Source organism: Salvelinus namaycush, chromosome 3 (genome assembly GCF_016432855.1).
Source record: "Salvelinus namaycush isolate Seneca chromosome 3, SaNama_1.0, whole genome shotgun sequence".
In the NCBI taxonomy this organism is placed as follows: Eukaryota; Metazoa; Chordata; class Actinopteri; order Salmoniformes; family Salmonidae; genus Salvelinus; species Salvelinus namaycush.
The window spans coordinates 61,358,429-61,373,008 of NC_052309.1; the positions used below are offsets into that span (position 1 = coordinate 61,358,429).

The 14,580-nt window shown below is 44.3% G+C and overlaps 1 protein-coding gene across 4 annotated transcripts in view; it reads left to right on the plus strand.

The window, feature by feature from the left end:
* LOC120034251 (bromodomain-containing protein 4-like) overlaps positions 1 to 14,580 on the plus strand; it is a 63,869-nt gene that overhangs the window by 37,509 nt on the left and 11,780 nt on the right. For all 4 annotated transcript variants that reach the window (XM_038980771.1, XM_038980753.1, XM_038980762.1 and 1 more), the window contains 12 exons: positions 1,041 to 1,178; positions 1,513 to 1,648; positions 4,670 to 5,058; positions 5,530 to 5,931; positions 6,147 to 6,275; positions 6,761 to 7,039; positions 7,370 to 7,596; positions 8,352 to 8,731; positions 9,068 to 9,175; positions 9,444 to 9,646; positions 10,144 to 10,363; positions 10,748 to 11,187. In XM_038980771.1, coding sequence (XP_038836699.1) covers positions 1,041 to 1,178; positions 1,513 to 1,648; positions 4,670 to 5,058; positions 5,530 to 5,931; positions 6,147 to 6,275; positions 6,761 to 7,039; positions 7,370 to 7,596; positions 8,352 to 8,731; positions 9,068 to 9,175; positions 9,444 to 9,646; positions 10,144 to 10,363; positions 10,748 to 11,187 — 3,051 coding nt within the window. The remainder of the gene's footprint in view (positions 1 to 1,040; positions 1,179 to 1,512; positions 1,649 to 4,669; positions 5,059 to 5,529; positions 5,932 to 6,146; positions 6,276 to 6,760; positions 7,040 to 7,369; positions 7,597 to 8,351; positions 8,732 to 9,067; positions 9,176 to 9,443; positions 9,647 to 10,143; positions 10,364 to 10,747; positions 11,188 to 14,580) is intronic.

Below are 14,580 nucleotides of genomic sequence, written 5' to 3' on the forward strand. Positions count from 1 at the left end.
GGAGCGGAACACGGTGTGGTCGTCTGCTGCAATAGCCTATCCGTGACAAGGATCGACGAGTTGTGCGTTCTGAGATGCCGTTCTGCACACCACCGTTGTACTGCACTATTATTTGCCTGTTTGTGGCCCGCCTGTTAGCTTGCACCATTCTTGCCATTCTCCTTTGACCTCTCTCATCAACAAGCTGTTTTCACCCACAGGACTGCCGCTGACTGGATGTTTTTTGTTTGTCGCACCATTCTCTGTAAACCCTAGACACAGTCGTGCTTGAAAAGCCCAGGAGACAGGACGTTTCTGAGGTACTAGAACCGGCTCGCCTGGCACCGACGATCATGCCACGCTCTTAGTTGCTTAGGTCACTCGTTTTGCCCATTCTAACGTTCAATCAAACAAGTAACTGGACGCCTGTCTGCCTGCCTGCTTTATATAGCGATCCACGGCCACATCACCTACCATCTGCAGGAGCAAACCATTTCCATGAATGGGGTGGTATACCTAATAAACTGGCCAGAGTGTAGGTAGGTGTGACTATGCAACAGGATAGATACACAGTAGCAGAAGTGTATGTGGGGAGTGTGTGTGGTGTCAGATTGTGTGTGTGTGTGTGTGTTGGTATGTCTGTGAGTAGAGTCCAGTGTGTGCATGACAGTTGGTGCAAAAAAGGGTAAATGCAGGTATTCCGGGGAGCCATTTGATTAGCTATTTAGCAGTCTTGTTTAGTTGTCTTACGGCTTGGGGGTAGAAGCTGTTCAGGGTCCTGTTGGTTCCTGACTTTGTGCACTGGTTCCTCTTGCCGTGCGGTAGCAGAGAGAACAGTCTATACTATTTCCAGTGAGTGCTGGTTTTCCCTTTTCTAGGTCACACCCTTACAACTGTGCACCCCAAAGAGCTTTTTTTTTGCAAGGAGTATTGAGTTTATTATTGATTCTAGTAGTGTTTCTGTGTGTGGCCATGCCACCCAAGCACCCAACATGCACACTTGGCAGATTCCTCTGTCTGTGACTGTCCTGTTTTAATTGAATTATACTTAAACATTTCAGGACTACTACAAGATTATTAAAGTTCCTATGGATATGGGAACAATCAAGAAGCGACTTGAGAACAGCTACTACTGGAACGCCCAAGAATGTATTCAAGACTTCAACACCATGTTCACCAACTGCTACATTTACAACAAGGTAACGATGCAGTAATGCACCGTAGCTGCTGTCAACCACCACCATAGAAATATAATCTATAGAAAGGGCTTGGAACCGCTAACTCTGACAATTTGAACGAGGTGGTTAATTTCATGACCATATAGTTAGAGTCAGAGACATATATTTAGAGTTTAGCTTACTTTTAGAATGGACACTGTTTTAGAATGGATGCTTTTTCCTAGGTAGTGCTAGATAAATGTATGTGTGGGTCCTAGGTAGTGCTAGGTCTGTGCACGTCTAGGTCCTAGGTATGTCTAGGCTTTGGTTTCTGGTACTGAATTAACATGGAGTGTCTGTATGCTCATGCCTGCAGCCTGGAGATGACATAGTGTTAATGGCTGAGCAGCTGGAGAAGATGTTTCTCCAGAAGATTACTGAGATGCCCCAGGACGAGACGGAGATTGCTGTCATGACCGGCAAGGGACGAGGCCGGGGCCGACGGGAAGGAGGTAGGGTACCGCACGCACGCACGCACACACACACACGCACACACAGGCACACACTGAAACAAGTACACACCCCTGGCCTGGGGTTTCCAATACCCTTTTCACACTACTGAACTGTCCTGTGCTGGCCAGGTTACACGTCCACCATAGTTGCTGGAAGTTGTCTTTTGTCATCTCTTTTTGATTTTTTTTATGTTGTGTTTCAAGTGAGCAACCTCTAATTTTCAAACTAAATAAAAGGAAGAATTATCGCTGTGAATCATCATAATGTTTGTGTCAATTAATCCCATAAGGGATGGGTTGCCAACTGGCACCAAAATACATTTAAATTAATTCAATTTAGGGTTGGGCGGTATCCACATTTTTGTACTGTCATACCGTTTTTGTACCATACCGGGTACACGGTATTACCGTAAGTGCACACAAGGGGTGCAATTGAAAAATAAATCATATTTCATTATTTATACGCACAAAACTATTTAGGCAACCAGGATCTTTAGGGCCCTATAAAATCCATTAAATGTTTTTGCCTCATTCCGTTTTATTTGTTCCCAAATTATGTTTTCTCATTTTAGTTCTGTCCCCCCCCCCACATCAATGCTTAAAGGGAAATGTCTTATTTTCTTCCTTTCATTCATTATCCCCAGCACCACCCCAATATCAACAACACGTTTCTATGTTTTGTAGTAAAAAGATACAGGGAGGTAAGTGTTTCCAATGACATTAGGAGACAATTAGTATGCAATGCCTACTCATAATTGGTTGAAATCACATGATGCACAACGATGTGATTGTAAACACTTAGAGGTCGACCGATTTAGTATTTTTCAACACCGATACCGATTACTGGAGGACCAAAAAAAGACGATGCTGATTTTTAAAAAATATATATATATTTGTAATAATGACAATTACAACAGTACTGAATGAACAATGAACACTTTTATTTTAACTTCATATAATACATAAATAAAATCTATTTAGTCTCAAACAAATAATGTAACATGCTCAATTTGGTTTAAATAATTCAAAAACAGTGTTGGAGAAGAAAGTAAAAGTGCAATATGTGCCATGTAAGAAAGCTAACGTTTAAGTTCCTTGCTCAGAACATGAGAACATATGAAAGCTGGTAGTTCAATATTCCCAGTTAAGAAGTTTTAGGTTGTAGTTATTATAGGAATTATGACGCGTCGACTATTTCTCTATACCATTTGTATTTCGTATACCTTTGACTATTGGATGTTCTAATAGGCACTTTAGTATTGCCAGCCTAATCTCTGGAGTAGATGGGCTTGAAGTCATAAACAGTGCTGTGAATCAAGCATTGCTAAGAGCTGCTGGCAAACTCAGTTAAGTTTGAATGAATGCTTACGAGCGAGCTGCTGCCTACCACCGCTCAGTCAGAGTGATCTATCAAATCATAGACTTAATTATAATATAATAAACACACAGAAATACGAGTCTTAGGTCATTAATATGGTCAAATCCGGAAACTATCATTTCGAAAACAAAATGTTTATTCTTTCAGTGAAATACGGAACCGTTCTGTATTTTATCGAACGGGCGGCAACCCTAAGTCTAAATATTGCTGTTACATTGCACAACCTTCAATGTTATGTCATTGTTATGTAAAAGTCTGGCAAATTAGTTCTCAACGAGCCAGGCGGCCCAAACTGTTGCATATACCCTGACTCTGCGTGCAATGAACGCAAGAGAAGTGACACAATTTGCCAAGTTAATATTGCCTGTTAACATGAATTTCTTTTAACTAAATATGCAGGTTTAAAAAATATATACTTCTGTGTATTGATTTTAAGAAAGGCATTGATGTTTATGGTTAGGTACATTGGTGCAACGATTGTGCTTTTTTCACAAATGCGCTTTTGTTAAATCATCACCCATTTGGCTAAGTAGGCTGTGATTCGATGATAAATGAACAGGCACTGCATTGATTATATGCAACGCAGGACAAGCTAGTTAAACTAGTAATATCGTCAACCATGTGTAGTTAACTAGTGATTATGTGAAGATTGATTTGTTTTTTATAAGATAAGTTTAATGCTAGCTAGCAACTTACCTTGGCTCCTTGCTGCACTCACGTAACAGGTGGTCAGCCTGCCACGCAGTCTCCTCGCGGAGTGCAATGTAATTGGCCATAATCGGTGTCCAAAAATGCAGATTACCGATTATGAAAACTTTTTAAAAATCGGCCCTAATTAATCGGCCATGCCATGCCGATTAATCGGTCGACCTCTAATAGAAATGCACACTTTTCACATGTTGATGTTGCGGTGGTGCTGGAGATGATGAATATGAAGTTGTATTTTACATTTTTTAACCACATCAGGAGACCACTTGAGGTCTGGGCAAAATTTGAGAAAGTAAATTGTTTGGGTGTAGTACCCCTTTTTAATTCCAGTGCACACCAGCAAGAGGCTGTTTTTAGCTGTGTTGGTATGGTTTGCAAAACAAATATCCACTGGATTGATGCAAATAATCATGATATCATTCTGCCAGGTAGGCAGAGGCTACTTTGTAGTTAATGCTTAATTGAGAAGGTTTTTTGGGAAAGCCTTTCCATCTACCAGAAGACCTTTCATTAGCACAATGCTAACAGCTGCACAAAGTGGTAGACGCGCGCTCTGTACATACACAGACAGGGAATTCTCCTTGCCTCTTCAGAAAGTTGCAGGATATGCGAATCAATTATGCATTCTGTTCATGTCTTATGGTAGACTTGGGCTAATTGCTTCATTTTCAATACATTTAGTTGATTCCCTACTAAGTTCAATGTAGATTTTATAGGGCCCTAGATCTCTATCCAGGAGGGGGTTGAATGTCTCTGCTGTAACCAAGAAGCTTGATCTTGACATTTAGCCACTTAATTGCAAGTTAAAAAACCAAATGCATAGCTCGAGCCCTGAGCTGGATATCATTTAATTGACATCTTAGAATTATTGTACTTATTCAATTTCATTCATTCATCCATGCATTGTTCTGTCTCTGTGTGTCTCACCCTCCCAGGTCTGAACTTGAAGCCAGGCCCGACTATGGATTCTCCTTCCACCACCCCCCAGACACGGGGCTTCTCCAGCCACTCCCCAGGCCCCCAGACCAGAGGACCACCAGTGCAGCAACAGACCCAGGACCAGGGGCCTCCATCTCTACCACCTCAGCCACTCATGCAGGCCCTGCCCTCCCGCGTGCCCCCAACGCTACCTGTCCACACCCATGCCCACGCGCCACAGCTCGGGGCCCCCTACTCACTGGGCCCGTCGGACCTGCCCCTCCAGGCCCCTCCTAAGCTCCCTATCATGACCTCCGTGCCTCCTCCCCCCACCCAGACCACCCTGCCCCCCACGTCCATTCAGAGCACCGCCCCCATACTGCAGAACCCCGTGCCCATGGCCAAAGTGAGTAGGATGTAGGGTTTGGCATGCATGGGGAGGGTGCTGGGTATATTGCTTACAGAACTGGGTCATGTTCATTTATAGCGCAAAATGGAAAATGAGAATGAGAGTTTCGAGGTGGTTCCTCCCTGTTTCAATCTGTTTTCTTCCATTCGATGCATAAGGAATGACCCTTGATTCAAATAGTATTTGTGTTCCTTCAAATACTTTGAGCATTTAATTGAACCTCTCTGGAGTGCCAAATGGGCAGGGTTTGCACTTTTAGGGCTACTCCATTGGTTCCATTGCACCAGGGAAGCTCAATCAATCGCAGTTCAGAATGCTTTTGACAAAAGTACGATGTGTATTACCTTAAGTATCTGATCTAAAACGATCACATTCTCCTCTCATACTCTGCCTCTTCTCCGTCCCCTTTCTGTCCCTCTCCCTGTGCCCCTCATTTCTCTATCCCCCTCCTCCCTTCCCCCATTCCAGCAGAGAAAGAGCCAGAAAAGGAAAGCCGACACGACCACCCCCACGGCCAACGACCAGCTGAGCGAGTCTTCTCCAGCCGAGTCCAAGTCGGGCAAGACGCTGCCGCGGCGAGAAAGCGCCAGGCCCACCAAGCTTCTCAAGAAGGAGGCTCCGGACTCCCAGCACCACCTGGGCCTCGGGATAGGTCTCGGTCTAGGGGGAACCGTAGGACCAGGGGTAGGGGCTCATAGCCCCAAGCAGCAGGAGCAGCTACGGTACTGCTCCAGCTTGGTCCGAGACATGTTACATAAGAAGCACGCGGCCTACGCCTGGCCCTTCTACAAGCCAGTCGACGTGGACATGCTGGGGCTGCACGACTATCACGACATCATCAAACACCCCATGGACCTTGCCACCGTCAAGGTGGGTTTGAACGGAACACTATTATGGCTGCGTCCCAAATTGCACCCTTTTCCCTATATATAGTACACTACTTTCGACCAGAGCCCTATGTTGGGTTAGGGTTGGAAAGAAAGCCTGAAGGAGTGTAGCTCTCTAAGGGATTCCCTAGTCCTCTCGAAAAGGATTCCAACATTGCGACGTGGTTTTGTGGTTGACATGTGGTGATGTGTTTGTAGGTGAAGCTGGACAACCGGCAGTACAGAGACGCCCAGGAGTTTGCCGCCGACGTGCGGTTAATGTTCTCCAACTGCTACAAGTACAACCCACCCGACCACGAGGTGGTGGCTATGGCACGCAAACTACAGGTAATAACACTTCTGACACGGTTAATAATAACACCCTCAGAATTCCATTTCATTACTTAAATGTTCCAGAAGGATCTTAAGTCTGGCAACATAAAGATATATTGTAAATATTTAAATGGTAGCATTCACGCGTGACAGATACACATGCAAGGTGTATGTATATATATATACAAGATAGATGTCACAAAAATCGATTTCATAACAAATGCCCACATGAGCTTACGCCTTTTCATGTACCTGTTTGCTAAACTATTTGCCGTGTTAATGTTTTACTGTTGCAGTAGATGTTTTTTAAATCAGGGTTGTTCAGTAAGGAGAATACGTTTTGAAACCGAGTGAAATTCATAGGTACTACCAGTTCCTGAACACCGATGTTTGCTTATCCATTGCAACTAGTTTTGCTGCGGTGCGCCCTATTGAACACCACCCAGTTCTGTTCTCTATCCAGACTCTGATACTGAGTATGTCCTCTCTCTCTCCAACAGGACGTGTTTGAGATGCGCTTTGCCAAGATGCCAGATGAGCCCGAGGAGACGCTGGCTTCGGCTCCTGCCCCCGCGCTGCTCCAGTCCTCTGCCCCCATCATCAAGTCCCAGCCGCCGCCCATCCTAAACCCCGCCTCCTCCATCCTAGGTCCCGCCTCCTCGGTCAAACACCCCGCTTCCTCCTCGGACAGCTCCAGTGATTCGTCATCGGAGTCGGAATCGTCCACGAACGACTTGGAGGAGGAGAGAGCCCAGAGACTGGCCGAGCTACAGGAACAGGTGAGGAAAGACCGAAATGACATCATTGAATGCAAATAGGATTGGATTGAGGGATTCCAGCTTCTCTGACATCTCTATTCATCATACATTATTGTAATGAACCATAACCCCCTCATAACTATCATCTTCCTCATTTTTCTTTGTTGGCACTAATAACATCCATTTGTGATACATTTGATGGATAAATAAAGTTGTTTAAAATGTAATTGAATCCCTGAGGGTGGATGAGGGGTGCTGTGTCATTTCTGAGCCCCTGGGATATTTGGTAACTTCCAGTCAATGCCTATCCATTGTTTTTTGACCGTTGGGTTTCCTGTCTGTCTGTTTCAGCTCAAAGCTGTCCATGAGCAGCTGGCGGCCCTCTCGCAGCCACAGGCCAGCAAACCAAAGAGGAAAGAGAAGGAGAAGAAGAAAGACAAGCACAAAAGGAAAGGAGCGGTGGAGGAGATCCCGGAGCCGGCCATTCAGTTCCCCAAGAAGACCAAGAACAACAACAACAGCAGCAGCAGCAACAACAACAACAAGGAGCTCCTGCCCAAGAAGACCAAGAAACCCAGGTAGGAACGATACTAGCTTTTTCACACTACTGAGCCCAGCTGAGAAGAGGGGTATGCTACAAAGCAGGACCAAGGAGTAAGCCGGCTAACTTTCCTGACTATTTTGATATTATTATTATTATTATTTTAAGAGGAGCTTCAAATGGGCATGGTCGAATTGATAAAACAAATTAAATCAAATTTACCAGAAAACCAAGAGTTATTTCCTGGTTGCTTATTAAAGTTAGCTGGCTAGCTCATTGATCCTGGTTTGTTGTATACCCCTCTGTACTGCACTGGCCTGGTTCTCCATCAGTCTATACACGGTACAATACACAGCTACGGGAATTTCTGTCTTAGGTGTGGCATTAGTACAGAAGTCAGGACCTGTGACATTTACAAGAGGACACAGAATTTGCTGAGCGCATGGATTGTATTGACAGGTTATAAACGTTGCTGACCTCAAAGCGCTTGATTGCCTTTGTCAAATTACTTCATGAACCTGTTTTGTTGTTGTTTTTATAAGCTTCTGTCTCATTTCCACGGCAAGTGTGGTAACATGATTTGTTTTCTCCCTCTGCCTTGGGCTCTTTCTGCATTTCACGGAGATGTTATGTTACTGTGGCTACATTACAATGTCCCATATACTGGCATACTACTTAGAATTCACTACTTCTTTCGAAGTAGTATGCTTGTTTGGACATTGGAATAGAAAGGTTATTCTCTTCCAGTTGAAATAGTACTGATGGTTTATATATTCTGCTCTGATCTTGCAGTAAGAAGGAGGGAGGTGCGGTGAAGAACAACCGCTCTGCAGCCCTGGGCCATCAGGCAGCGCTGCAGCCCCCAGCTCTGCAGCCCGTGTCTGGCTTGGGGGAGGGCCTGGAGGAGGACCCGGCTGCAGCCGGAGCCCCCGGGGAGAAGGGTAAGCCCATGTCGTACGAGGAGAAGAGGCAGCTGAGTCTGGACATCAACAAGCTGCCCGGCGACAAGCTGGGTCGTGTGGTCCACATCATCCAGTCCAGAGAGCCCTCGCTGAAGAACTCCAACCCCGACGAGATCGAGATCGACTTTGAGACGCTCAAGCCGTCCACGCTGAGAGAGCTGGAGAGATACGTGTCGTCGTGCCTCCGCAAGAACAAGAAGAAGGTTCCTGGTGAGTCTCAACATGCGTATCTTTGCCTCCCCCTGTGGCCAAACAGAAACTCCCGACCCCCTACAAATCACTTGTAATTGAATAATGTTGCATCATTAATTCAAATTAATCCCAAAATTACAGTTACAAACATGAATAACGAGGTATTGTTAAGATAACTTTTCCACAGCTTTCCTCTAGCTCATAGGTCACACTTAAAAAAAAAATATATATATTGTTTTACCAAGTGGTTTCCTTTAACTTTGAGCAATGCAGTGTGTTATATTGACCTTACATGTTAGTGGAAGATAGTTTGTCTTGAGAAGATGTCGAGTCACATGCTTCCCTCTCCTATAGTGGCAGAGAAGACCATGGAGGCCATGACGGCCGCCAAGACCAAGGCCAGCTCCTCCTCTGACTCGGACAGCAGCGACTCCAGCTCCTCAGACAGTGATGAGGAGAAGGGTAGGGACACGCTGCAAGCCCTTCTCATTTCACTCCTCAAATGTTTTTTTTACGCCTTTATTATCTTCTTTGGTTTGAAGCGTAGCATTGAGGTATTTCACACGTGCCTCGTTATTTACCTCATGCGTATACCATGGTCAATACTTGAATATTTGACTAGCTCACATTGTGGCTGTGTTTAAACAACAGATTTTTATCACGTATTCAGAATTGATAGACGAAAGCTTCGTTCAGTAGTCAGGATCTCCTCTCGCCCTTCTCTTGTCAGGAGTGGCTCCTAAACAGAAACAGAAGAAAGGCCACGGGACCAACGAAGGGAAGAAGCCCCATCTCCACCATGCCATGTCTGGAGCTGGTCCGTTCCCCCAGGGCCACCCTCACGCCCAGGCTCCTGTCCTACAGCCCAGCATTCACCTGAAGCAACAGCAACATAACCCCTCCCCCGCCACCTACATGGCCCCTCCTCCCCCGGTAAGATTTGATTGATTGATTTATTAGATAACTAAAAGTAGTAGGCTGCTCCAGCCGGAGACGACAACATATTTAACATTTTGGTCATTCAGATAACCACATCACAGTCCTAAGTACATTTTCCCTCAGCAAAGTCAGTGCTAGTAGGAAAAGACAAGTGCAGGATTTATTTAAGGTACTTAACATTACATACATGATCAATTATCCAGGATAGAAACACAGCTCGAATGCTTATTTCATATGTGGTCCTAAAGATATGACATGATAGCATTTGGTTGTCTGTTTTTAACGGCAAGATGATATACATAACATATATTTTGGGGCATTTCACTACACCCGCAATAACATCTGCTAAATATGTGTATGCGATCAATACGATTTGATAGGGATGGTGACTGTACAGCGGGACTACACAGCTGATTAAAAAAGCATTTGGCATCACTGAAAAGTGCAGCAGTGAAGTTCAGTGTATGATTGCGCTTGTGTGTAATGTCTAGGTAACGGTCACGGCGTTGGAGTCCTCCCAGCTGCTGGAGAACACGTTTGATTCGCTGCCCCACTTCGGCCAGCAGCCCCTCATGCACCTGTCCCAGCACCACCACTCCTCGTCGCCTGCCGTGCCCCCCCACCTCAACGCTCATTCCGCACCAGGGCCCGTGTCCCCGGAGACGCACCCATTTCTCAACCAGCACCCCATCCTCCCCAACCCTAACCCAGGTAAGTCCCGGCCTCTTCGAGCCACACCTGCCAGATAGTCTTTTTGTATTTTTTTCTAATATTTGAGTTGTGGTTGATTGAGCTTGCCTGGCGTAATGGGGCCAATGGAATAGTCCAGAATGTGCTAACGCCACCCATCTGGTGCACTGGGCGGGATCGATCCAACGCAAACAAAGTATTTGAAAGAAAATACTTTCTGCACCCAGTTCTGCAATAAATCGGTTCCTTGTTACCCGAAGGCTTCCTAAAAAAATTATCCTAAGCATTTATTGACCTAGGATTAGATTAACTAGGCTGTCCTTTTGACTTTTTTCATTGTGATGTTTACATCCTGACTCCTAACCACATTTTGTCATTGTTTACCTTCCTCCTCTTCACCTGTAGCTTTGCACAATGCCTTGCCCCAGCAGCCGTCTCGACCCAGCCACAGGGCAGCAGCTCTACCTCCCAAACCCCCCCAGCAGCAGCAACCACCGCCCCAGCCATCCCAACAACAACAACAACAGCTTCAGCCACAAGCCCCTCCACCCCAGCACCACCTCCCACCCCACATCCTCCACCCCACCCCCCCTCAGTCCCTGCAGCAGCGGCCCTTGTCCCCTCCCACCCTCACCCCTCAGGGCCTGCTGTCCTCCCAGCCCCCCCAGATGCTCCTGGAGGACGATGAGGAGGTGATTCCACCCTTACCCCAGATGCATCTCTACCTGCAGCAGGGACAGAGCCAGGGAAGACCTGGCCAGCAACCACACAATCCCCAGCAGATCATGCAGTCTCTCCAGGTTCGCCAACAACAGAACCAGGCTCCCCTCCTGCAGTCTGTACAGGTCTGTATTGTGTATATGTTGATGTGTGTAATATGTTTATTTTAGGGCTGCTCCCGACAAAAAATAATAATATTGGTCGACCGAGAGTCGACATGTTCAATCCATTGGTTGAAACGTTTAAACCTATTTTTCCATATATAGGCAGACACAACCTATGTGTTTGAATAAAACTAACTACATATGCACTGAGCTTGTCTGATGCTTTAAGCACACTGTTTGATTAAATAATTAAGACACAAATGACTCAACACAGTGTGACCATCAGCCTCTTTAAAGACAGTGAGTGCCTGTGTGACTGGCGCACGTTGTCTCGCTCTCCTCCCTACTGCAGCGAAAGACAGCCCAGCAAGTGTTTATTGCGCTGTCCGTGCTGAAGCTGCAACATCATTACAGCCATTTAGTTTCTTAACTTGTTTCTGACTGAGAAGTTCTGTTACCGAAATCCCTCATTTGTTTAGGAAAAACATTCCCTATTCCCTCAACCCCTGCTCTCTTTACGTGAAACATGTAAGCACCGCATGCATGCATGTGACCAATAGAGCCTGACCTATAGCCTATAATAATCACATCAATGAATTGGTGATAATAAACTCCCAACACGGTAATGTCGACAGAGAAATGGATGCGGAGGACGTGAAAAATTAACTTGAACCGGGTGAATGTTTACTGGTTGCTCAGGAGGGAAAGGGGAAGTCAGATCAGTGGAAGACATTTGACTTGGTTGTGGAACCTACTGGAGATCAAGAAAAAGGAGGGTATAGGAGCAAGCGTTGCGTGAGTAGTGTGTGTGTCAAACAGATTATTTTATACTTTTTTTCTGACCATTTGGAACAGTGTAAACAACACAAATAAGTGTACCAGAGAGTCTGTTCTAACTAATATTTTTATTTATTTAAAGCCTTTATTACAGCAGAATAAAAGCAGTTGCATGCATTGGTGAATTGCGGTTTATTTCTTGTTTAGGCTAATTATTCAAAGCCCCTTTGTTTTAAAACTAAAATGCTTGATTGCATTTCAAAGCATGAACGTCTCTTATGCTGTGTGATGGCATGAACGAATAAATAATTGATTGATACATTAGACTATATATTGAAATATAGGCCTTAAGTTACGGTAATAAGACTGAACAGGACGCGCTGTTAGGCCTACAGCTCGATGGTGGTTGTACAAGGCTACTCTACAAAGCCTACTAATAATCACGACATTACTTATTATAATGATGATCATAATAATTATTGTAATAATGAGATCAAGCGAAAGGAGGGTATAGGAGCGAGAGCTGCGTGTATATTATGTGTGACCAACAGGTGCTGTAAGATTACAATATCATTTTTCTTCCTGTTTGGAACAGGGTAAACAATAAGTAATACCAGTCTGTTGGTAACAGAAATGGTAAAGCCTTTATTACAGCATAACAAAGATTAAAAACGGCCAAATCTATGAAATTGCTTTATCCAACATTTTGCCCGTTTCATGAGGCTTGGTGCTCACGTAATCAGTAGGCTATTAAACACTCACAGGCAACAGAAGCAAGATCTGTCTTATTTCTTTAGATACAGTACCAGTCCAAAGTTTGGATACACCTACTCATTCAAGGGTTTTTATTTATTTTACTATTTTTCTACATTGTAGAATAATAGTGGAGACATCAAAACTATGAAATAACACATGGAATCATGTAGTAACCACTAGTGTTAAACAAATAGAAATACATTTTAGTTTCTTCAAATGAGCCACCCTTTGCCTTGACAGCTTTGCACACACTTGGCATTCTCTCAACCAGCTTCATCTGGAATGCTTTTCCAACGGTCTTGAAGGAGTTCCCACATATGCTGAACACTTGTTGGCTGCTTTTCCTTCACTCTGCGGTCCGACTCATCCCAAACCATCTCAATTGGGTTGAGGTCGGGGATTGTGGAGGCCAGGTGATCTGATGCAGCACTCCATCACTCTCTTTCTTGGTCAAATAGCCCTTACACACTGTGGAGGTGTGTTGGGTCATTGTTCTGTTCAAAAACAAATGATAGTCCCACTAAGTACAAACCAGATGGGATGGGGTATCGCTGCAGAATGCTGTGGTAGCCATGCTGGTTAAGTGTGCCTTGAATTCACCAGCAAAGCACCACCACACCATTACCTCCCCTCCCCATGCATCATGGTGGGAACCACACTTGCGGAGATCATCCATTTACCTACTCTGTGTCTCACAAAGACACGGAGGTTGGAACCAAAAATTTCAAATTTGCACTCATCAGACCAAAGGACAGATTTCCACCGGTCTAATGTCAATTGCTTGTGTTTTTTGGCGCAAGCTAGTTTCTTATAATTGGTGTCCTTTAGTAGTGGTTTCTTTGCAGAAATTCGACCATGAAGGCCTGATTCACGCAGTCTCCTCTGAATAGTTGATGTTGAGATGTCTGTTACTTGAACTCTGAAGCATTTATTTGGGCTGCAATCTGAGGTACAGTTAACTCTAATGAACTTATACTCTGCAGCAGAGGTTACTCTGGGTCTTCCTTTCCTGTGGTGGTCCTCTTGAGAGACAGCTTCAACGTAGCACTTGATGGTTTATGCGACTGCACTTGAAGAAACTTTCAAATTTCAGGATTGTCTGACCTTCACGTCTTAAAGTAATGATGGACGGTCATTTGTCTTTGCTTATTTGAGCTGTTCTTGCCATAATATGGACTTGGTCTTTTACCAAATAGGGCTGTCTTTTGTATACCACCCCTACCTTGTCACAACACAGCTGATTGGCTCAAACGCATTGAGGAAAGAAATTCCACAAATGAACTTTTAACAAGGCACACCTGTTAATTGAAATGCATTCAAGGTGACTACCTCATGAAGCTGGTTGAGAGAATGGGAAGAGCGTGTAAAGCTGTGAATGCAAAGGGAGATTACTTTGAAGAATCTCAAAAATATGATTCCATATGTGTTATTTCATAGTTTTGATGTCTAGTAAAAAATTAAGAAAAACCCTTGAATGAGTAAGTCCAAACTTTTGACTGGTATTGTACATGTGGATGATTTATAAAGCCAGGCACATTTAAGTTAGACTATTGATTTATAGACCTAATTAAGTTGGGGTTTGCTATCTCCTCAATTTGCTTAGACAATTAGGCTAAGCCCTATTCGCAGGGGGCTTCTATTACTAGACAATTTTGGTTACGTAATTATTACTCCAGAATGTCCATTATTCCACAGGACAATTCAGACGGGATTACTTTTTTCCAAACTCCCGTAATTATATATATATTTTTATTAAATGATAAATTGAGAGTTATGACGGAAGCCCAGGCGATAACAGGGCTACACTATTAACTCGAGCTTTGTTTTTAACTCCCAAGTTTCTAAACCATACCAAACCATTTTTTGGTATAGTGTCGTCAT